Source organism: Notamacropus eugenii, chromosome 2 (genome assembly GCF_028372415.1).
Source record: "Notamacropus eugenii isolate mMacEug1 chromosome 2, mMacEug1.pri_v2, whole genome shotgun sequence".
Taxonomy (NCBI): Eukaryota; Metazoa; Chordata; class Mammalia; order Diprotodontia; family Macropodidae; genus Notamacropus; species Notamacropus eugenii.
Window position 1 is genome coordinate 96,123,772 of NC_092873.1, and position 25,477 is coordinate 96,149,248.

Sequence of the window (25,477 nt, forward strand, 5' to 3'; positions counted from 1 at the left end):
AGAAGTTCAGAAGAGGAGTGCTTTTGAGGAAGAGTGTTCTGTCCTAGATATGTTAGGATGTCCAGGAGGCAGTTGGTGATTCAGGACTATAGCTTATGAGAGAGTCTATGACTGAATAAATAGGTCTAAGAATCCCTGAATGGAGATTATAATTTAATCCAACGGGATCAGTGAGATAAAGTGAAAGAACCTAGAGAGAGGAGAGGAATGCTCAGGACTGTGGAGAACCATGAACATGACAAGATTCAGCAAGAAATTAAGGAGTGGTCACTTAGGTAGGAGAGAAGAGTGAAAATCCAGGAGCTGGTGATCAATTCGTCATGTACTGCAGAGAGATAAGAAGATGAGGATTAAGAATTGGCCTTTAGGTTTGACAGCTAAGATTTGATAATGTCAAGATTGTAGAAAAGTTTAGGACAGTGAAAGGAAAAGAGGAAGTAGAGGCATCAGTTGTGAAATGCTTTTTCGAAGAGTTCAGTGAGAGAAAGAAAGATATAGGATACTAGTTGGTGGACTTCATAGGGATGATTGAGCAATTTGTTTTAAGAAAGGGGGTTAGAGAGATTTTAGCATGCTTGTAGAATGTAGGGGGGGGAACATTTAAGCAACAACTGAGATGAGAGAGAGTAGGGATGGTGATAAGGGCTATCTACTGAAGAAGATAGAGAGTTTGGCCTTTGTGTGCAGAAGGACTGCCTCATCCTCAGATACTAGTGGGAAGGAGGAGATAGTGGAGGAACCAATGTCAAGAGGGATATGAAATGAGGAAGAGGGGGAGGAGGGAGAAGAGGGAGCTCTTGGTAAATGACCCCAGTTTTTTCATAAGGTTATAGTCTTATAACACAGTGACTAAAAGGTATAGAAAATACATGATCTTGCTGTGCTTTTTGTAGACTATGAAAAAGTACTCTTCTTTCAAGGCTCATCTTCCACAAAGTAGTTCCCTGGTACATCAGAATCAAGAGAGACTCCTTGAGGATGTTGTGAGAGAGCTTTGACTCAGCAGGCCATGGTTTGTCTTTGGGAATTGTGCAGGGTTTTTATGGCCATGGTATATGACTGCGAACAGTGGAATCCCACAGTTAAGAACAGATTCACAAGCATTTATGAAGTGCTTACTATGTGCCAAGAACTGTGCTAAACACTGGGAACACAAATAGAAGCCCAAAAAAAGACAGCCCCTGACATCAAAGGTTTTCCGTGTTATTTGGGGAGGAGAATGAAGAAGAAAACCAGGAATTACAGTTGAGTCACCCAGAGGGTCATGAGGAAACATGTACATGATCAGCGCAGGGTCTAGCATACAGTAAGCACTTAAATAATAAATAATAGATGTTTATGGATTGATTGATTGGTTAAGCTGCAGTATGCTGCCAGCAAAGAATTGCTCAATGTAAAAAGAATGTCAGCAGAAAATATATGATTAGTAAATGTTCAGAGATCCACCATGTAGGTGGAGACTGTGTGATAGGAGGGGCAGCTAGGTGGCACAGTGGAGATCTCGTTCCAGGTCTGGAGTCTGTCAGGAAGATTCATCTTCCTGAGTTCAAATCTGGCCTCAGACACTTACTAGCCATATGACCCTGGGCAAGTCACCTCACCCTGTTTGCCTCAGTTTACTCGTCTGTAAAATGAGCTGGAGAAGGAAATGGCAAACCACTCCGGTGTCTTTGCCAAGCAAACCCCAAATGGGATCATGAAGAGTCGGACAACTGAAACAACTGAACGACAACAAACACACAGAAGTAACAAAGTACAGCCCAGCACAAACAAGCTGCCATTTGTATTCTTGTAGAGGAAGGGGAAGGAATTAAGCGTTTATTAAATGCCCATTATGTGCCAGGCACTGTGCTAAATATGCTTTAAAAATGTTACCTGATTTGATCCTCACAACAACCCTGAGAAGTAGGTACTAGTGCTGTTATTTCCTCCATTTTACAGTTGAGGGGCCTGAGGCAGACAGAAGTGAAATAGCTTGCCAGGGACACCAGTAAGTACCTGACACTGTGTTGGAATTCAGTTCATCTTGACTCTAGGCCCAACCCTATCCACGTAACTGCTGGAGGGAGTATGCCCATATAAATTACATCATAGAGCTGTCTGTTATCTCCAAACAATAAGGAATCATTAAGTGCTCACTGTATACCAGGCTCTGAGAATACAAATGACTGAACAAATCCTTTTTTGCAAGGAGCTTACATACTAATGCAGAAAACAAGCATTTCAGAGTTTACAGAGCAAGTACAAAAAAAACCTCATTAGTTAAATTCAGAGCACTTGGGGGTGGGTGATGGAACCGAAAGGCTTCATGTGGTGGGTGGTGTTGGATTTTGTGAGCTGATGATGAGGAAGGAGAGTATTTCCCTGTGTGAGGAATAACTGAGGAAAAGGCACAGACACAGGAGATGGAGGGTCGTGTGAGAGTCAGGAGGAAAGCCAGTGTGACTGGATCCTAGAATATGAGAAAGAAGAGAATAGTGTTCAGTGTGGCCTTGTGCATCTTAGGTACTTAAGAACTGTTGAATGAATGAAATTTCGTTGATTTTCATAGTTTATATTTATATTTTTTATCTTGCACTAACCTCATATTTTGCACTGGCATTGCATCAGATCTATAGAATTAGTACAGGGTATAGAATTTTAAGAGAAGTGATGTGTATTAGATAAGAGATCTGGTTGGGGGAAGGAGGAAGAGTCAGGGAAATCCTTCCACTGACGTACACCTTTTGTTTGACCATGGTTTAGTCATGTGACTTCTTAAGACAGCAAGTTACAGATAATGACAATCTGCATCAGTGGACATAGTTTCCACACCAGGTGTTCCCAATATTGATGAATTCACAAGTCCAAATCTCTCCCCTCCCACCAAAATAATAGAGTTGCAATTGCTGGATTCAAGGGGTATGTGTTTACTAGGAGTAATGAGTATTGGTGTTTAAAAGCTGCATCTTTATGAGAGGAAACTAAGTGATAGGTAGAGAGAAGAACTGAATTTAGCTGCAGCTAAATTAAAAACAAAAATAGTTTAAAAACAAATCAGCTATTTAATTTTAGCATCTACTCAGATATGCATTCAGGCTGATTTTTTTTTTATCAAAATATAACAACTTAAACATATTTTCCCCTTACATTAAGCTGATAGAGCAGCCCACAGGGCGACAGCATCTCATTGCATGATTACCATCATTAGCAGCTTGTCACCTGTTATGGAGATATTCATTATTGTTATTATTTTGTTATTGTGCACCAGTAGAGTACTAAACATAGAAGAGTCTGCCCCTACCCTAGAGGCTTGCTTTGTAAGTCATAGAGGCAAAATAGTTTGAAGATTAAAAACACCCACCAGGAAGGTAATTAAGCCATACAGGGGTGAGATGGCTTGCACAAGAGGGTACGGGTTTTTGTATTTCTTTTTGGAGGGGGTGGTTATGCATTTCATTTCACTTTCTTTTAATAAGAAGATAGCTAAAATGGTTTGTATTTCTACCTTGGTATGACTATTCATGCAAAAAATCATCACGTTTTCATGGCAAAGGACGTAAGGCTAGAGAGGGGTGAACCCTTGGTCTGATCAGTCTTCCTTTAGGAACCAAAAAAGGGCTACTTAGGGTGCTGTTTGCTTCAGATATTGTTGGGAGACTGTTAGCATTAACAATATTCTCTCCCTCCCCCCCTTTTTTAAGAGTTTGAGCCATCAGTATTGTCTGAACATATCCCTGAAGTACTATCCAGATACTGAAGTGTATCTAGTAGGAAAGAAGAGGTATCCTGACACAGCTCATTTTATAAGTCATTCAGAAATTTTCTGTGAGAACATTGACTTAGTCTGAGTCCCTGGTCATCATCATCAAACATTTTGGCACACTTTTATAATGCTTAATATGTTATAGCTGTACTTAAAATTCTGATGTCAGAAAGTAAAGACTGTCTCTTTGGACCTTAGGGTGCTCTAAACTCCAGATGAGGAACATGAGAAACTTGATAGTGGTATCAGCTGTCTCCTTATTCAGAGCACAAATGTAAGCAGAATGGAATACCTAAGTATTTCATGAAACCATCACACTCGTACCTTTAGAGAAGGGAGTTTTTAGTTGTTACACATAGGAGTTTTTCTGACTCATCTTGGGCAGGACATCATTTCTTTAGCACTGGAAAAGACTTTTTATCCTTGTGTGGTTCCATTGGTTATTTGTTAGTTGAAAAAACAAATTAAGAGACACGACTGGTAGTTATATAGTTTTTGAGGCCCAGTTTTTTCTCCCTACTCCTTCATCTTTCTGTTTTATAGCTCTACCTTATTTTCTATACCAATGTTATGTAATATTTTTAAAAAATCAATGTCTTATCACAGTGTTAAACTCCCAAATACCCAAACTGGTTATAAAAAGGAAAGATTATTGAGGACAAAATGTCGTTTACAATACAGAACACAATCTTCAGGAGACCTTATACCCTTCAGTCAGCCAGGACAGATATATGTAAAGAAGGAAACTGATCCATTCTGTCCTTTTATTAACTTAATAATAACAGTAAGAGGGGGAGAGGGTAATGGGCTCTTTAGTTTTTTTAACTGGCCATTTGCTTCTGAAGTTTATCCTATTTGATTGACATTGACCAAGTCATAGACATTGACCATGCCTGCAGTTTTTCATAAAAGCCCATTAGTAGTTGACCAGACACTGATCACTCAGTATCTCATTCTATTTTTGTTCCCCAAGACTTAGAAGGACGTTTAATAATATTTTAAAGAGGTTGATGGGAAAGATGAGGCTCTCCCTTTCCTGACCTGTTTACAAAAGTGAGAAAATATTTTTCACTTGTGTCTGATCAGAAGTCATGACATTTTATAAGAAACTGGTATTTTCTGCACCATATTTTTTAGTGTACAACTTTAAAAGCAACATGAAATGTTTTAAAGCCTAAGAGTAGGAAAATACATGGTAGATGGAAAAAAGTAGTACATCAATGGGAAAGATAAAATTAAGTTGATTTTATAAATATACTACTAACTGTAATTCAATTCTGGGCCTGGTTCATTGTGTGCAGTATCTGTCCAAGATACTTGGTGGACTGGTTTTCATGAGGTATCTGTATAGCCTAGGCAGTAGGCATTCTCCATCCGCTTAAGTTTTTCCTGCATGGATAATTAAGCCAAATTCTTTTGACTGATCATGGCTCTAACTTAGAAAGTTCTGCTGTTCTAAGACTTGGTGCAATATCATCCTTAATGAGGAACATCTGAAACACCTTACTACCTCTAATGAGTCTTCCATTTGGATTTTATATGGAAAACTGTGACAGTGGAAAAACATATCTCTGAAAACACAATTATGCTTCACTTGATATTAGTAATCAGAGAGTCAGTCAATAAATACAAAGTACTCTACTATGTTCCAGGCACTGTGCTACATTAGAAATACAAAAACAGGCAAAAAAAACATCCTTTACCTCAAGAAGCTGACAAACTAATAGGAAAGACAGTGGTCAGGATGTTCAAACAAGCTATATAGAGAATAAATATAAGAGAGAAGGCACTAGAATTAAGAGGGGTTGGGAAAGAAAATGGGATTTAAAGTCAGGGGAACGAGTAGGCTTGTACATAAAATCAACGTATAAAATCACCTCTTGTGGTCTCTTAGAGATTATTGTATGATTTTGATATGTGCACAGGAGATACCTTATTGGAAAAGTCTTTAAGACAGCATTTTATGCCACCAAATCAAATGTTTTTGTAATTGTCAAAAAGCAGTAAGAACCGTATGATTTTTTTTGTGTGTGTGTGTATGTGTGTGTATTTACCTTTTTCGTTAGTTATGTGACTGTAAAGATGATGTAGTACTACATAGTATAGTCTGCAGTTTCCAGCATTTAGTGCTTTAAAGTTCATAGAATGCTTAACATATATTATCTGATTTGGTCAGATATGTGTACTGTCATAAAATTTTTGTACCAATGGGAAAGTTAGACATGTGAGTTGAAGTTTTTTTAATTAAATTTTTCAGTCAATTAGTCGTCTTTTCCATCTCTCCCCTGCCCCAGCACTGAAGAAGAAAAACAAAACCACTGTTATAAACATGTTGTTGTTGACTTGTTTCAGTCATGTCCAACTCCTTATGACCCTTTTTGGGATTTTCTAGGCAAAGATACTAGAGAGGTTTGCCATTACCTTCTCCAGGAAGATGAGACAAACAGGGGTAAATGACTTGTCCAAGGTCACACAGCTAGGGAGCGTCTTGGGCCAGATGTGAACTCAGGTCTTCCTGAATGCGGGCCCAGCACTGTGTCTGTTACACCACCTAGCTGGCCATATTGTAAACGTGCACCAGCAAGCAGACCAACAATCCCATATCCCTCCAAACTAATATCCATACCCGTCCCCCCACCCCCCAAAACAACAACAATAAAAGCGTCTTAACCTCCATACTAAGTCCTTCAGCTTTCTGCCATGAGGTGGGCGTGGTGGTTGGTCATTGCACTGATCATGTTCTCGAGTCTTTCAGAATTGTTTGTCTTTATTATAAGAATTTTTTTCTAGTTCTGCGTTATTTCACTCAGCATCTGTTCAAAAAGGTCTTCCCAAGTTTGTGGGAAACCGCCTTTATTTCTTTTTTTTATAGCATAATAGTACTTTGTTGGTAATATACAGATTTCCTAATGATTTGTATGGATTTATTTTATGTGATACAACTTTGCTAAAGTTGTTAATTTTTAGTTGACCTGTGTGATTTTCTAAGTAATCATCATATTGTTTGCAAAAAGTGATAGTTTTGTTTACTTTTTGCCTATGTTTTTCCCCTCAGTTTCTTTTTCTTGTCTAATCACTAAAGCTAGCATTTCTGGCAATATATCTAATAGTAATAGTGATAATGGACATCATTACTCTACCCCAAACCCATTTTAAATGTCCCTAGTTCCTATTATCAAAAATGCTGACTCCTGCCTGGTTTTAGATAGTTGCTACTTATATTAAGAAAATATCCATTTATTCCTACGTTTTCTAGTGTTTTCAACTGCAATGACTGTTGTATCTTATGGAAAATTTTTTTATCTGTTGATTTAATAATATCATTTTTGCTGTTATTAATGTAGTTTATTATGTTTAGTTTTCCCAGTAGTGAACCATTTTTACAAAACCAGTATAATAACCTGGTCATAATGTCTTTATCTTTAATCTTTATAATATGTTGCTTATAGTCTCCCTGTTAAAATTATATTTAATGTTTTTGCATCAATCATCATTAGGAATATTGGTCTACAGTTTTCTTTCTCTGTTTTGACTCTTCCTGGTTTATATATCAAAACTGTATCATAGGAGGAATTTTATAGGACCTCTTCTTTTCCTTGTTTTTCAAACAGCTTTTGGTATTTAATCATTCTTTTGGGTCAGTAATTATAACTGTTTTTCTAATAGCATTTTCCAGTTATAATAATGTCCGTGATTTTTGTGGATGTTGGGTATCTTCTTCTGAATACTCTTCAGTTCCCTCAGCTTCCCCACTTCCTATGCAGACCCCCTTTTATATATTTAATTTGTTCCAACTTCTCTTCCTTTATTTTCTTGGGTACCATCCCAACTCTCATATATATAATACGTTGGATTATGACATTAGAGTCCAAAAGTGCTACTTCTGTTCGTTATTTTGTATTCCTCTTTCCCAAAAGTAATAATAAATAGGGTAGACTGCATTTGGGGAATTATGCAGTGCTTATAATGAACTTAGGCTTCTCCCTGTAGCACAAAAACTGTTCTTTTTAATAACATAATTCTTCCAGTGATACTATATGGTTATGAATCATCGACTCCCAAAGAATCAAATTTTGGGTCACTTAGAGGCTCTCAAGAGATTTACATGTTTAGGTATAATTAGGGGACACTGCAACTTGCCAAAGGAGACTTGAACTTGAGAAATCAAGTGGAAGATATAATCAAAGAGATGTATAATCATAAAGGAGGTGACTAGATCATGTAGTGAAAAATAACAGATTGTAGACTTGTATGTTCCGTTGGTACCCAATTGGTGTCAGAGATCTGGAGGAAGGTAACCATCATGTTGGTTAGCCTCCCTTCTAAAAGATTTACAAGAAGATGGAAATAAGAACGCATGAATATATGTAATCTGCACTGTTGGAGGGACTACTTATATTGATGTAATCATAACAATCAGGGAAATCACAACTCATTGAAATTCATTGGATAAACTAGAATAAGAATGAATATGTGAAAAAATTACACTATTTCCAGGGTATTTTGCTGGATAAAAATATATACATAGGAATTTTCAGCTTCAAATTTTCCTTATAGTCCTTAGGGTGCACTGGCGAAGCCAGAGTCAGTGAATCTTATTAAATTCTATTTCCATTGATAAAACCATATCTCTTTCTAATACTGAACTAGTTGAAAATGCCAAGTGCCTTGGTAGTGAGAACTTTTTTTCTGGATCTTCAGTAGCCATGGCTGCTAGAAATGTGGAGGCCATAGCACCTCTAGAGGCCATTATGCCATGTGGCATCTCCACAAGAATTACTTAGCTGGCTCCTGGTCCACGTTAGAAATAGGACTAGTGGTTGGGAGAGGGGGTAATCTTTCTATTCCCAGTCTCTTTGGCTTACCTGCCCATCAGTGGCAGTTATTTGGGATTTAGTGTTACTGGTAATGGTGGTGGCACCTTTCTCCATAAAGGTAACAAAAGCTAAAGTTGCTACACAATGAAGAGAGAGAAATTTATTTCTCCCACTCTTCTCCAAGTCAAAATTTGGTCATTATAATTATATAGTATTCCTTTAACCGTGTTCCATTTGTTTTGTCATTATGTATATTGTTTCCATCTTGCTGCTTCTTACTTGCTGAAGCAATTCATATGTCTTCTCATATTTCTCTGAATTCATTGTTTATATTCATTCATTGTACCTTTTAGTACAGTTATTATTTAATTATCATTAAAGTCATGTACCAAAATATATTTAGCCCTTCCCAAATTGGGAGGTATCTACCTTTGTTTCTAATTCTTTGCTAGCATAAAAAAGTGCTGCTATGAATATTTTGGTATGTATGGGACCTTTCTGTCTCTCTGTGCCCTAACAGTGGGATCTCTGCATCAGAGAGTGTAGACATTTGTCACTTTTTTAGTACAGTTCCAAAATTGTCCTCTAGAACTAATTCACAACTCCACCAAAATGAGTATGATGTGAAACCTGACTTGTTTTGATTTGCATTTCTCTTATAATTCAGAATAGTCTTTCATATGATTTTTAATAACCTGCAGTTCTTATTTTGGGAACTTTGTCCATATCCTACAAGCACTTATCTATTGGGAAATAGTATTGCGTTTTATACATTTGTATGAATTCCATAAATGTCTTGGATATCAGGCCTTTACAAATATTGAAGGACTAATGATCTCTTAATATCTGATTACCTTTTTCAGTCATTCTTCTTGACTTCTCTGCCGCTGAGATTCATTTGACCAATTCTCATTCAACTCAGGTGATACTTTCTATAGGAAACCTTTCCTGATGGATCCTTCTAGTAGTTAGAGTTTTCTTTCTTCCCTCATTATCTTGTATTTAGTGTAATTGCTGTCTCACAAGTAGCACATAAGTTTCTTGAGGACTGAGACTACTTTTCCTAAAGTTCCAGAGGTGGGGAACCTGCCACCTTGAGGCCACATGTGGCCTTATATGTCCTTGGGTGCAACCTTTTGACTGAGTCCAAATTTTGCAAAACAAATCCTTTGATTAAGGGGGATTTGTTATGTGAAGTTTGGATTCAGTCAAAGGCCACCTTTGAGGACCTAGAGGGCCACATGTGGACTCAAGGCATAGGTCCCCCATGCTTGTGACCTAAACTCTAGCACAGTGCCTTGCACATAGTCATTTCCTTTATGTTGTTTGTTTGTTTTTTTAAAAGTTAGATGCTTTCATTTTTATAAAGTCTTTATTTCCATTTCTTTTCTTCCTCTCTTATAGAAAACCATCTCATGTATCCCATCCATCCAGCATTTAGCACAGTGCCTGACACATAGTGGGAGCTTAGTGTGTATATATTATACATATATGTATATGACTATATGTTGTTATGTATTTATTATACATGTATGTATATGACTGTCTGCAGTGTTTTACGCTTGTGGTGGACCTCCCTCCCTCAACTTTTGCAGAGTTGCATATTAAGTTTCTTAAGTTTTTAATTTATTCAAAACCCTTATTAATTCTATGAAGAAGGAAAATGAGGATTTAGTGTTTTTACAAGATAACACAGGTAATAAGGTAGGAGAGCCAGGATTTGAATTTGAGGTTTTCTGATTCCAAATCTAGTGATAACAATCTTGCCATGATAACAATGCAGATAAGGTCATATAACTGTATCACCTTTCTGCAATCCGAATGTTATTTTAACTATGCAAAAAATAACAAAAATATCTGTGACCTCTCCGTTAAATGTTCTTTGAAATTCTAGGGCCCCTCCATCAGAAAGTGTTAAGTTCATTTGGAAGAAAGAGGATGAATTAGTTTTCATTACTGATAAATTTTTGAAACTACTATTAAACAACAGTGCTCCAGCCACAAATTATTCTTCCTAAAAACTCTTCAGTCAGACGACACAAGAGTGTGTTTGACTTAATATGTGTATCCCATACACTCCTCTAATTTTCCCTTTGTTAAAAGAATGGAAGGATATGTACTTAAACATGGCAAGTATCCTTATTACAGCATCCTTATTACCAGAATAATATTGTCACTTAAATTTGAAGTTTACTGTGTATATTCTTCTTTGGCATCTGCTTTTTTCATTCTCTTCAAGTAGTCTTCTTCAAATAGTCTCTTCAAAATGTCTCTTCAAGTAGTTCTTCTGTCAGTCAGTAAATATTTATTAGGTACCTACTCTCTGCCAGGCACCATGTTAAGCACTGGGGATACAGAGGCAAAAGGCAGCCCTTGCCCTCAATAAGTGAACTTGCTTTCTAATGTGTCACATCAGACATACAGTTAGGCTTTTCCCCCAGTTTTTTGCTGTTACAAATAGTACCCTTATTTTTGTACAGATCTTTTTTTCCCATCTGTAACTACTTTAAGATAGAAACTTAATACTGAGATCACTGCTTCAATAGGTATCAATCTGGTAATTTTTAATGTATAATTCCATGTTGCTTCCCAAAACAGTCAGTCCAGATCAGTCTTCCACCAACAGCACATTAATACATTTATTCCCCCAAAGTACCACCAACATTGAATTTTTTTTCTTTTATCATCTTTTCCATTTTTATGGCTGTAAAGTGATACCTCCCAGTAATGTTAATATGTATATCTGAGGTTTGTAATTTTGAAAAGCTTTGCCTTGTGAAAACTGCTTTCTTTGACCACTTGTCTATTGAGGAATGAAAATAAATCTTATTTATTTATATCAGTTCTCTTTAAATTTTGGGTGCTAGACTATTAAAGAGATTTGGGAACAGCAGCTAGGCAGGAGGGGTTAGTGGTCCAAATCTGTGATTTCAGTGGTGGAGCAGAATTCCTAGTGAAAAGAGTCCCTCCCTCTGATGCAGGTTGGCAGGTCTGTAACTTACAGTCCCTTCTTGGGGAACTGATGAGAGGTTAAGTAATTTTTTCAAGGTCACAAAGCCAGTATGTGTCACAGGCATGATCAGACTGATCATGAAGTCTTCTCTTTTCCCCCTACACCACACTGCTTCTCATCAGATGTTTAATGCAGAGATTCTGCCCCCTCCCCATCTCTGTCAATAGTTTTTACTTTAGCTATGTTGTTTTTAAATATGAATTAGCTTTTTTATGTAATTATAATTGCTTTGTCTTTTCTTATTTATTTGCTCTATTTCACTACTGGTCAAGAATTTTTCTCCTGTCTGGTTATAAAAGATACAGCATTCATAGCTTTATGTAAAATTAGCCATTGTTACCCAGGAAGCTTTATGTTTGTAAGTGATAGAAAACAGGTGTATACATTAGTAAACTCTCTTGTAAAAGCTTATGGTAGTTAAACAATAACTGTTAAAGTCTTCTTGAAGACCACAATTGCCTTTTCGACCTAAAAACGGCAAGAAATAAGAGGATACTCAACCTGTTACAGTCATAGGACTTGAGCTGGAGGAGATCTCAATAATAGCTTATTTTATATAGTACTTAAAAGTTCTTAAAACACTTTCTGTTTCATTGGATTTTATCTTAGATGTCTTATCTAGGCTTTTCCCTCCTCACTTCCCTTTTCTTATAGCTCCAAACCCCCAATCTCTCCATTATAATAGAGGCCCAGAATCTGGATTTGAACCTTGGTCTTCTGAGTCCAGTTCTGGTGTTCTTTCTACTACACAGTTCCTGCCACCCGTGGTTTAGGTACTGTTCTGTCTTGTGAGGGATTTGTTCCTCTAGGAACAGAAGATTCTTGGGTACATGTATCCCATAGGCATGTATCATGGGGTCATGATTCTATCTGCCATTTGAAGTTTACTTTTGATTTTTGTTTTTGATCTAAAGAGTACACCTTTCTGAGAGGATGGGCATTGGGAAGACTCAGAATAAGAGAGGATTTGAAGATCTGAAGGAGGAAAAGTATGGCTCACCGAAATAAGAAGAGACTATTAAGCATGTGCATTAACATGGGTTTGGAGGGTGGGGGTGAGAGACTTACCAAATTTTTGAGAGAGATAAGTGAAGGAATTCATTGGAGTGGGAGGAAAAGAGGACCCTAAGGTAGTAGTAGTTTGTGTTCTAATGACAGTAGCAGAAAAAGGGCCAGGAAAAGTTGTGTTTCAAGCCTTACCCCTGACAGATACTAGCTGTGAGATCATTTTGTGATACTGGGTAACTTCATTTAACGTTTCAGTGCCCCAGACAATTTTCTAGCCTTAAAGCTAGGAAGGAATTGCTCACCTGTATTAGTGGAGGGAGTTTCTGTATTGGAAGATTTATTGTAGTCAAGGTACTCTTTACCCCTTTAACCTCTCAATTAAAGCCTTGCAATATGGGCTTGTGGGTGGTATCTTAGTCATTTTCCTTAATAGAAATACCATTAAACCGCAGTATATTAGGTAATACAAAGAGTTAACTTCTCAAGGTTCCCAACATTTGTCTAGACACTTGCATTATTTTGAGGCATGGAAGGAAAAAGGGGACTTATGTTGATTAAACCTGCCTAAACTCCTGTTGCTGGGAGGGCACTTTGAATTGTAGGATTCCTTTCTTTTATGCCTTTGGGATGTGAAACTTGAGCACTCCTATGCTCTCCTTTGACCATATTCAGCCTCTAGCCTCATGATGGCGTCAGTCAGTATGTTCCTAGTACAGAATGTGGCAGCTCTTTGGCTTTTCTTGTATTTGATCCTTTGGTGAAGCGGTAATCCTTTGTTTATGGTGTCAAGCCATTGCCACCAAAGCAGCCTGCAGAATTCACATTTAGCTAGAGTAGGAGGGGGAGTCATGATGGGCTATGAGGAGGAAAGCCCTGCTTCAAAGTTTTTAAACACATCTTTTGGGTATATGGGTACTTGTCTTCTGAACAGCAGAGATCATCATGTCTCATGACACCAGTGTGCTTTGGTGCTCTTTATGTCTTACCGCAAAACAAAACAAAAGGCTAACACCCTTAAAAAGAGCCAACCTCTGTGTCCTACAGTTACAAAATACAGTGGATGGTAGAATGATACATAAGGCATCAGAAAACTTGTCCTTCGATTACATTGGGTAGGACACCATGTATCCCAGCTGTTCAGGAGTATCCCCAAGACAGCAGAGTCAGTGCCTGTCTGGCTAATTAAGAGGAATTGCAAAGCACCTCAGTTATCCCCTATTAATGTTTCTGACCCCAGCAAAGGAAGAACAGGTTGTAGGGCTTAGCAGGCAGCAAGAGTTAGAAGCTATTATTACAGTTTTGTGTTTTCCTCAGAAAGACACTTTCAAACTCCCTGGGAAGCACACTACTCAAATATATTTATTAGCAAGAGAGATCCAGAAAAATAGGATGCCCTTCCTCTCTCCCCTCTCCCTCAAGGGGGAAAATGATTAATGTTTAAAGTAACACTGCCTAGTAGTTTGAGAATACCTGACCTTTAAAATAGTTGTGATATAAGACATGGCATCTTAGGATCCAATTACTAGTGTTTGAAGCCAAACCTATCACCATATCATCTGTTTAATGAAAAGAGGCAGATTTTTCCATACAGTGTTCAGGCCTCTCCCATTCCAAAGACTTAACTCTTTTCCCTGCCTATATCATGGCAGTTAACAAACATATTATTCCTAAATTGAGATATGTTCATTTGGAGACATTAGGAAGATATTGATGATAGGGGCTGGGGGAAATCCCTGTTTGACAAAAATGAAAAGTAAAAAATGGATAATGAAGGCGTTTTCTTCCCTAAAGAATTTTATAAGAGTGTAAAATGCTAGAAAGGCCATGAATCTAATCCCTGCATATATTTTGTAAACCAAGCAAGCATAAGAAGACAGAACAGAAAGAAAATGCTTATAAAACAGAATTTTTGAAGTTTCCTTTATCAGTTTTTTCAGTGAGTGTCTTTTTCTTCATGGACAGAGGTTTTAACAGCTTAAGCTTCTTTTAAATGGTCTGAGGAGATACAGCAGTGATGTGAGGTTCATTAATTATTGCTTTTACTGATGTTTACACAGGCAGTCAGGATCATAAATGTCAATCTGTCAAGAGACTGTGATAGGTTCTAAAAAACCTGATTGAGCGCCTCAAAAGCTGTCATCAAGCCCGAGATTAAACAGATTCATCTTTCTTTCTCAGAAGTAAGGAGAGGGAAGCAGGGGGAAGGGCACAGAGGAGGACTTTCTTTCTGTTGTTGTCGCTTGGCTTCTCCCACACTCATTTTTCTAAACTGTGAGTGTATAGAGAGTAACAGCCCAGCTGAGATGTCAGGCAGGCCACAGCAATGGTTAGCAGTCCCCAGCAGTGGTTAGCAGTCCCAGGTGTATGCAGGCTGCCAACTCCAGCACTGACAGGAGATTAAGAGAGATTGAGATTCAAATCTGACAGGCCTGACACAATTTATTTGGAAATTTGGGAGGGAAAACATGAGTAATAAAGACAAGAACAGTGACAGTAAGAAACAAATGTGAATTTCTGTTGAAGACAAAACAGAGTTTTAAAGGAAGTGACTGTTGTCTTCACACAAGGTTTCTAATTAAATTGTTTCTAAATCATGATGCCTTCGAACATTTTTCTGAGTTTGGCTGGAAAATTATAATTAGAAAAAGCTTCTTCTGAAGAGAATACATTTTTTTTAAATTGCTATATTTGTCTGTCACCAGTTTAAGAGATAAATTGCATTCAAGATATGAGGGTGACTGGGAGTTGGAGAAAACCATAAATAGGTCAAGACTTGTTATTCTCTATCATGTTGTTCTTGCTTATTCCTTTCTTTTGATGAGGATCTGATGTATTTCCCATTCAATTAAGCATTTGTCAGGAAAGTGGAGAGGGATGTGTACTAAGGTCAATTTATTTTTGTGTGGGATCAGGACAACTTTGTGAATAGGTGATTTCATTGATGGGATTAGTCCCTCTACATACAGATATGATGTATTTTCTGGCCAGATGTTATCTACAAAAGGGTATGTTTGGGAATTTGCTATGTTTAGATCTCTGTGAAAAGCACTGATAATTCCTGGTTATGGAAGAATTTTTTAGCCTTTTTCTGCAGGGCTTGCTGTGACTAATGAGCATGCTCATCAGGACTTGTTTCTTCCCACAGTCAGAGCTGTGTAGAAGGAACTGAAGTTCACCTTCTTCTCTTTAGGCTTCTCCCTATATGTATGTATATTACTGCTACAGGTACACTTTCTGGTCATTCCTTTTCCCTTCCCCATTTTGTTCAAGTAATTGACAGTAACCACAGTGGAATTTGTAAGTAAAACTTCAAAACCCTCTAAATTTATTCTGGTCTGACAAAAAGGAAGAGGATGATTCCTTTAGTTTTATCCAGAGAAAAAGATAATTCATTCGTTTAATATTAACTAGTTTTGGTTTGGGTTTGGTTTTTGTCTTTTCCATCTTTTAGTCATTTTCTAATTGGCATGAAATTTGTAATTGAATAGTTGAATTATTTAGCCCATTAACATGCAGTTAGAAGCCCTTGTACTAGACATCTGTCTTTCTTATTTAGGCAACCTACCTCATGACATATAGTGTCATTAACTAATTAGCAAAAGAGATCTGAATTTCTTTTGCAAGCATAATGATCGTGCAGATCACTATTTATTTCATTAACTTCTAATTAAAACACTAAGTTGAATGATGAGAAAATGCCAAAGGATGGTTTACTTTTCTGAAAAGTCATCTGTGATGTAGTCACCTTTAGTGGTAGCATGTGAAGTATGTTTTCACAAAGTCTATATAAATCATTTTTATCTTGTTATTTCCAGTAGGGGGCATTAGAGGTCATTAGCATTCAGTTCACAGAAGACCTACTAAGTGAAAGTATTCCAGGATCCCCCCCCCCCCCCAAAAAAAGTTTCTCCAAAGTTTAGCAAGTGAAATGACACTTTGATATTTTGATATTTTAAGAGTATTTTCCTGGTTTAATAGAGTATGAACAATTTTACTTAATGGCACATCATTTGTTATCAAAATTTTCCTTTTTTTTTAAATTTATTTGTTTATTTTTAGTTTTCAGCATTCATTTCCACAAGATTTTGAGTTCTAAATTTTCTCCCCATCTCTCCCCTTTCCCTACCCCAAGATACCGTGCATTCTGATTACCCCTTCCCCCAATCTGCCCTTTTCTTGTAGGGCAAGATAGATTTCTATACCCCATTACCTGTATTTCTTATTTCCCAGTTGCATGCAAAAACAGTTCTCTACATTCATTCCTAAAACTTTGAGTTCCAACTTCTCTCCCTTCCTCCCTCCCCACTCATCCCCACTAAGAAGGCAAGCAGTTCAGTATAGGCTATACATGTGTAGTTATGCAAGACTTTGACAGTAGTCGCGTTGTGAAAGACTAACTATGTTTTCCTCCATCCTATCCTGCTCCCTGTTTATTCTGTTCTCTTTTTTGACCTTATCCTCCCCAAAAGTGTTTACTTCTAATTACTCTCTCCTCTCATTTGCCCTCTCCCTTTTATCGCCCCTACACTCCACTTATCCTCTTCTCCCCTACTTTCCTGTAGTGTAAGACAAATTTTCATACCCAATTGAGTATGCATGTTATTCCCTCCTTAAGCCAGATGTGATGAGAGTAAGCTTCACTTTTTCCCTCACACCTCCCCTCTTCCCCCCTCCATTAAAAAGGCTTTTTCTTGCCTCTTTTATGAGAGATAATTTACCCCATTCCATTACTCCTTTCTCCTCCCAATGTATTCCTCTCTTACCACTTAATTTTATTTTTTAGATATCATCTCTTCCTATTCAATTCATCCTGTGCCCTCTGTCTATATGTATATAATCCCTCCAACTACCCAAATAATGAGAAAAGTCTCAAGAGTTACAAATATTATCTTCCCATGTAGGAATGTAAACAGTTCAACTTCAGTAAGTCCGTTATGATTTCTCTTTCCTGTTTACCTTTTCATAATTCTCTTGATTCTTGTGTTTGAAAGTCAAATTTTCTATTCAGCTCTGATCTTTTCATCAAAAATGCTTGAAAGTTTTTCCACTTACTTAGATCTAACTTTAGGTCTACAAAAATGTGCATACCTTTTGACCCAGAAATACAGCTTCTACGACTGTATCCCCAAGAGATCATAAAAATGGGAAAGGGTCCTACATATACAAAAATATTTATAGCAGCACTCTTTTTGGTGGCCAAAAACTGAAAATCAGGGGGATGCTGGCTGGATAAATTATGGTATATGAATGTTAATGGAATACTATTGTACTGTAAGAAATGATGAACAGGAAGACTTCAGAAAGGCCTGGAAAGACTTCTGTGATATGATGCTGAGTGAAAGGAGCAGAACCAGGAAAACTTTGTACACAGCAACAACCACAGTGTGTGAGGATTTTTTCTGGTAGACTTACAACTTCATTGCAATGCAAGGACTTAAAAAATTCCCAGTGGTCTTTTAAGGCAAAATGCCTTCCACATCCAGAGAAAGAACTATGGAATTCAATTGCAGAATGTAGCAGAACATTTTCTTTTGCATTACGTTTTGGTTTGTTATATAATTTCTCTCATTCATTTTAATTCTTCTATGCAGCATGACTATGGTGAAAATGTATTTAATAGGAATGTATTGGAGAACCTACATACAATTGTATGCCGTCTCAGGAAGGGAGGGGGTGTAAAGGGAAGGGGGGGAGGGAGGGAAAAAAAAATCTAAGTTATATGATAGTGATTGTAGAACACTGAAAATAAAAAAAAAACGCTTGAAAGTCCTCTATTTCATTGAATGACCATTTCTTTTTCCCTGAAGTATTATACTCAGTTTTGTTGGGTAGGTGATTCTTGGTTTTAATCCTAGTTCCAAGCCCTTCAGTCCCTTAATGTAGAAGCTGCTAGATCTTGTGTTATCCTGATTATATTTCCACAATATTCAAATTGTTTCTTTCTGGCTGCTTACAGTATTTTCTCCTTGACTTGGGAACTCTGGAATTTGACTACAATATTCCTAGGAGTTTTTCTTTTTGGATCTTTTTCAGGAGGTGATCAGTGGATTGTTTCAATATTTATTTTGCCTTCTGGTTCTAGAATATCAGGGCAGTTTTCCTTGATAATTTCATGAAAGATGATGTCTAGGCTCTTTTTTTGATCATGGCTTTCAGGTAGCCCCATAATTTTTAAATTGTCTCTCCTGGATCTATTTTCCAGGTCAGTTGTTTTTCCAGTGAGATATTTCACATTGTCTTCAGTTTTTTCTTTGTTTTGGTTTTGTTTTGTCTCATAAAGTCATTACCTTCCATCTGCTTCACTCCAATTTTGAAAGAACTATTTTCTTCAGTGAGCTTTTGAACCTCCTTTTCCGTTCAGCTAATTCTGCTTTTTAAAGCATTCTTCTCCTCATTGACTTTTTGGACCTCTTTTTCCAATTGAGTTAGCCTATTTTTAAAGGTGTTATTTTCTTCAGCATTTTTTCTGGTCTCCTTCAGCAAGGTGTTGACTCATTTTTCATGATTTTCTTGCATCACTCATTTCTCTTCCTAATTTTTCCTCCACCTCTCTTACTTGATTTGCGGAATATTTGTTGAGCTTTTCCATGGCCTGAGACCATTGCATGTTTGTTTTGGAGGTTTTGGATGCAGAAGCTTTGACTTTTATGGCTTCCTTTAATGGTATGCTTTGTTTTTCCTCATCCACAAGGATGGAGAAAAATAACTTCACCAAGAAAGTAACCTTCTATAGTCTTATTTTTTTTTTCCCTCTTTTTGGCATTTTCCCAGGCAGTTACTTGACTTTTGAGTCCTTTATCAAGTGGCAGGTATACTCTAGGGACCTGTAAGTTCTCAGTTCCTTCCAGGTGGAACATTCAAGGGAGAGGTGTTTACTCTTCTTCTGTCCTGCTCTCTAGTCTGGGAGCAACCACAACTTTTTCTGCCCAGGATCTGCCAGTAGGGTTTCCCTCTCCACAACTGCCTACAGTTCCACCATGCTAGTGTTCCTCCTCACCCCAAAGACTAGCACTCAGGGCTGAGATCCAGATCAGTTGTTTGATTACCCCAGGGACTTTTGGCTGAGAACTTCAAAAGGAGACGCTGCTGCCCTGGGGCCAGGGCTAGGGCCAGACCCTGCTCACTTCTCACCCAGGTGTAAGAGCTTTCTTACTGACCTTTGAAACTGTCTTTTGCATTTGTGGATTGAGAAATCTGGGAACTGCAGCTGCTGCCCATGATTCTGCACAGCGCAACCAAGGTCAGGCTGCACTGCGCTCCTCTCCAAGACTGCTGCAGTAGACCTTTCCTGTTGGCCTTCCAGGCTGTCTTGGGCTGAAAAATCTGTTTGTAGTTTTGTGTCTTCTGTTGCTCTGGAATTTGTTTAGAGTTATTTTTTACTGGTATTTTATGGGCTTTGGGGGTAGAGCTAAAGCAGGTCTGTCCTTCTATTCTGCCATCTTAGCTCTGTGTCCCTCTGCCCCCCAAATTTTCAGCATCTACTTTTCATATGTTCAGGCACCTTTTAGTGCTAGCCTTTGGTTTCAGGCTTAGCATTATAATTGTCAGGAGTGATGAGGACCAGATTTAAGACCTGTTCAGAGGACAATTAGTACAGCTATAAACTTTCAGGTGATGTTGGAAGCCCATGCCCATCTGTTTTGTGCTAAGTTAACTGTGTACAACCTAAGTGTGAATATCTCTGCGCTACTTATGAAATAAAAATGGAAAAGTTCAACATAGAGCCATGTTATCATATTTCTAGTGGGCTTACTAGGTAGTAGCCTAAGAGGGGTGGGAAAGCAGCAAAATTAGACTGGCCCACTTAACTGTGAGGATTCTCACCAACTTGCTTAAGCCACAGTAGCAAGTAAAAGTATGAATGTTCAATCACAAAATATTGATTACATATAATAAAACTAGTTTATGTTTCATATCATTTCCTGGAGATAATTGCCTTGTTAATTTAAAAAGAGAAAATTGTTTTAACTTAATTCTTTTGATACTATTAAATAATCCTGGAGTTTTAAGAAACCTCAAAGGCCATCTAGTTCAACTCCTACCAGAAACACAAATGCCCTCTTTAGCTGTCCCTCAAAAAGTCAAGTATCCTGTTGAGAAATCAACTCTTCTCTAGACTAAATATTCTCAGTTCCTTCAAGTATTCTTCAAATGGCATGGTTCCCAATTGCCATACAACAGGATATGGTCTGACAAATGCAGGGTACAGTAAAACTTTTCTTTCCTTGTTCTAAATTTAAAAAGCATGATCTTATTCGTTCTCTGACTACATTATCTTTGTTAGGATGTATATGCACTGAAAACAATTGAACTTGCACTAAAACCCCTCTGGTGTTTCTCACATGGGCTGCTAGCTAGCCATGTTTTCTCCTTCCTATACTTATATAGTGGATTTCTTGGCCTTCCTCATTTTGAAGATTCTCTTAGGACATGAAGGCAGTTAGATGTCACACTGGGTACCTTAAGGTGAGTTTTATGGAACCACTGCTTTTGAAAACAAGCTCTGAATCTGAAATATGTCCATGACTAGGGATTCCTTTGATTCTGCTGGCTAGTGATATAACTAAAGATGCTTCTAGTCTGTACTTCCTGCTCCTCCCTACTTTTCAAATGATTTGCATGCTTGCCTCCTCAAAATAACAGCATTTATAGGCCATCTTGGGAGGGCTTCATTTTTTCATCTTGTCTTTTTTTCCTCCCTTTCCCCCATTCTCCATCTTGTTTAGGCACTCCCCTCTCCCCCAGGGGAAATGATTATAGTGTGTTCCAGATTTAGATCTTCATCTCAAAACACATTTTTCCTTTCCTCCATAATTTATTCTTCTGTTTTATGAAAGCATATCTAAATAAGGTTATTAATACAAATGGCACCATTGCTGGCTTGTGAAAAAAAGGCCCCCTGGAGAGCAGTGTTGGATATATATGATGAATCCTGTTTGGCTGGGTGCTCTGTAATCATTTACATTTAGATTGTTGTCCTCAGATGAAGGAAAGGAGGCTTGTAAGGTGGCAGCCTCAGCCACATCAACAGCTAGGCATCCTTACTTGGACCCAGGACAGCTCCCTTCACAAGTTAGGAAACAGACTGAACTTACTTTCAGTTATTTTCTTCAGAGGCCTGTTTTGTTGGTTTGTATTGAAGGGGAAGTATCATATATTATGGGAAGAACTAAATGAGATTTTTAAAATAGTTTATGATTGCTGAGAATGTTGTATGCTTCTTTGTTAGTGCCAGTTACAATAGGGTCGGAGAGGTATTCACATAATACTCCAGGCCTGCACAACCTGTGGCCCATGGGCTGATGGGCTGCTTGCAGTAGGCCAAAGGATTTCCTCTATATACAAAGGATGTTTTCCTCTACTTTTTTCATGGTCCTCCTGAAATTCTTTGACATGCTGTAGGCAGCCTGCAGGCCACGGGTTATGCAGGTCTGCAGTACTCAGTAGTCAGCATGGAGGGGTTTACTTTAAAAGAGGGCAGGAAAAAACACAACAGCTGTTAAACTACCCTCATGTAAGAAAAATTCTTAGTGTGAATAACTCATTGAAAGGAGCCCTTGAATTAGACAGATGAGGAATTCTCAAAGGTTAAGTTTTTGTTACCACAGTTATTCTTCTCTCTGTTTTATACAGGCAGTGGGCAACATCAGCTTGTTAATAAAGACGTTTGCAGTAGGGATTATGTAATTTGGTAAATCAAACTACCTTTGCTTAGGTGACTCTGGTGGTGTTTGTATCCTGCATGGGTAATGAACATTTTTGCATTTTAATTTGTTTAAGGCTCAAAAACAGTTCTTGTATAGTCTGTGTTGTCAGCATGCCTCCGTGGTGTTGGTCTAGCAACAGCTACTGCTGCTTGTGTCATAACACCAGTATTACTTCTGTCTCTCTTTTTCCATGGTAGCCTTTCTCTTTAACATGTGATATACACATACCTTCTTCATTCCTAAGGATTTGCTGATTTCAGGTTTAGCAGAGCAGCTCTACTACAGTGAGAGTAAATGTAAAATTCCCACTTACTGTGAAGCATTAATGCCAAATGCATCATCATTTGCATACAGTAGAAACATCTGACTTAGTATTTTTTAACTAGGAAGGAAGATGAACAGTCAAAAAATGTTTGGTTATGCTAGACTCTTCATGACCCCATTTGGGGTTTTCTTGGCAAAGATACTGGAGTGGTTTGCCATTTCCTTCTCCAGATCATTTTGCAGATGAGGAAACTGAGATAAAGAGGATTTAGTGACTTGCCCAGGGTCACACAACTAGTAAGTGTCTGAAGCTGGATTTGATCTCAGAAAGATGAGTCTTCCTGACTCCAGACTCTGCACTTACTACTTGGCCAACTAGTTCTCCAAGTGGAAAGTGAATCAGTAGCAAAAAGAGTTTAATGAGTAGCATTAAAGTCAAGAGACCTGGGGTTTAAATTACAACTGTGGTAAGCCATGGTCTCTTGAGATTCCCTAGCTTCACCTGGAAGATAAGAATAATAATACTGACCTTATGGAGTTGTTGTGTGAGTGAAATGCTTGGTAGACTTTGTGAACATGGTCAACATGTGTGAGCTTTTGGTGGTATCATCACTGATGAAATATTTCTGGGGTACCAGTAGTGGCACCAAGCAAGGCATTGTGTATAGGGATGTATAAAATATGGTCCCCTGCCATCAAGACCAAAAAAGTTTACATAGGAAAAGAGTACTTAATAACTAGATCTTGAGAACCAAATGAGTAGCACACAACAAGTGGTGATGGTATTGTGATGGATTGGGGGGGTGGGGGTAGGAACAGGTCGGGAGAGTGGCAGGTTTTGGTTACTCCTTGCTAGGAATTTTCAGATTTCCAAGTAGAGATCTGACTAAATAATAACAAATTTTGTTTCAATTTTTTGACCTTGAAACTCTATTTAAGGCCCACCCCACACCCTGGAAAAAAAAAACCTAGAGATAACATGTTTACCATGAGATTGAATAGTGAAATTAGATCATATCAGAATCCTGTTTATCTTTTATAACCTTGACACCTAGAAATCCTGCCTACTGAATTCTGAATACAGCCTGGGAGAGAACCTTAGCAATGCCTTAATTTTCTCACTTACCTCACTGGCCAGGGGTTAACATTGTCTCCACATCTATGTTCTGAGCAGATTCACAGTCTGAGAGTGAGGCTTCCCCAGTGAAGCGGCCAAGGCTACTGGACAGCAATGACCGACCTGAGGAAACCAGCCGTTCTAAACAAAAAAGTCGGCGCCGCTGCTTCCAGTGCCAGACGAAACTCGAGCTGGTCCAACAAGAACTGGGATCATGTCGCTGTGGTGAGTGTCTTCCTCCTTCAATGTGTGGTGGGAGCCAAGGCTTTCTGGGTGGTGAATGTTATCAGCCCCTTGGAACTAAGCAAACACAGATCCTGGACGAGAAATGTTGCTAAAAACGTAAGAACCAAGGCACTGTCCTTGCTCTGCAGTACAAGCCTTCCAAATATAGTCATTTCTAGAGATTGTTCAGCTTACCAAGTGCATGTCTCACAGCCCTCCAGGTGCAGACACACTGTTGGATGCCCAGCTTTACCTGTAAGAACTCATATTAGTAGATTGTTTTCTTCTTCCTCAAAGTCCTGATCATTCCACATAGAATACAGAACTCATAGACAGACTTTTTCTAATAGGAATTTTTCCTTTGTTGATTTCTTATTGGTTTGTCATTATGAATACCGCCCTAGTCTCACACTCACCATAGCTTCCAAATTGACTTGAAGCATGTCTCAGCACATTTTTTTTAAAAAGCTGTACAAACAGAGCCAAAGTCTGATAGAAACTAAACTAGACCTCAAAAAAGGACCATGCTAGAGGTCAATGAAGACCTTTAATAGAAATGAGAAATGTGACTTCTAACATTTATAGTTTTATTCAAGCCTTTTTAAGTTGTGCCATTGCAGTGACCATCTCCAAAGTGAAGGTGATGGCAGGTGTATCTACTCAGCAGCTAATTAAAATTTTAGTGGACTGACAGGTTTTTCCATTTATCTGCAAGACTGCTTTAGAGATTTCTGGGGTTTTGTGTTTTGTTTTTAAAATTCACTGTTGCCTACCTCAACTTATATAAGTGACTTTAAATTTGTAGTACTTAACTGCTGATAACTGCTCTCAACTTTTCCCTATTCTGCACACTACCAGATTTTCTTCCTACTACCAATATGGAGAAAGTTGAGTTGGAGTTCTCTTATTTAGAAACAAACCTTTAAAACAGTTGAGTGAATGCTATCATCTATGCATACATAGCAAATCAAATGAACTTGTGTTAGGGTCAGGTTACTTAATTTAAATGGACAATTCTCCCGCAAATTGCTTTCAAAGAAAAGTTTGATTAGAAATATTAGTATTTTTCTAGTGTACTTTGAAGTTTCCTCACACCTCAAAAATATTTTTTAAATATTCTTTTGCTTTGGAGTGTGCATGCGTGTGTACATGTGTGTACTCTAGAGTATAATGCCAACTCCTTATAATTACCACAAGAAAGTGTATAAGAAACTTTATGCCTTACCATAGCAGTACAAAACTTAGATTCATCTTCTCTCTCTGGCCACATATCATGTCACATAAGGGCAAAAATCTGCTAGTTACAGTATTTTAGACCAGTTTATTTCTCAGGGTCTGGTTTTATTTCCTGCTTTTGAAACATCTAACTTCTGGCCAGAGCTACAGGAGATGAGGCTGTCCCAGCTCTGGCTATTAAAAGCCTCACACCCATTCTGTGAGAAAATCAGCTTTATACTTTTCCTTCTCCCTCTGCTTGAGAAGTATAGTGGTAGAAGCTGTAGGGTCACTCCTTTGCTGTCTTTCAGCAGAAAGCACCTCCCAGTGTAAACTTCCAAAGAATTAAATTATGGTGACAGTTCA

General features: G+C 38.0%; 1 protein-coding gene across 4 annotated transcripts in view; it reads left to right on the plus strand.

The window, feature by feature from the left end:
* Positions 1-25,477, plus strand: part of ZFAND3 (zinc finger AN1-type containing 3) — a 382,986-nt gene that overhangs the window by 304,159 nt on the left and 53,350 nt on the right. For all 4 annotated transcript variants that reach the window (XM_072641978.1, XM_072641981.1, XM_072641979.1 and 1 more), the window contains one exon: positions 23,729-23,896. In XM_072641978.1, coding sequence (XP_072498079.1) covers positions 23,729-23,896 — 168 coding nt within the window. The remainder of the gene's footprint in view (positions 1-23,728; positions 23,897-25,477) is intronic.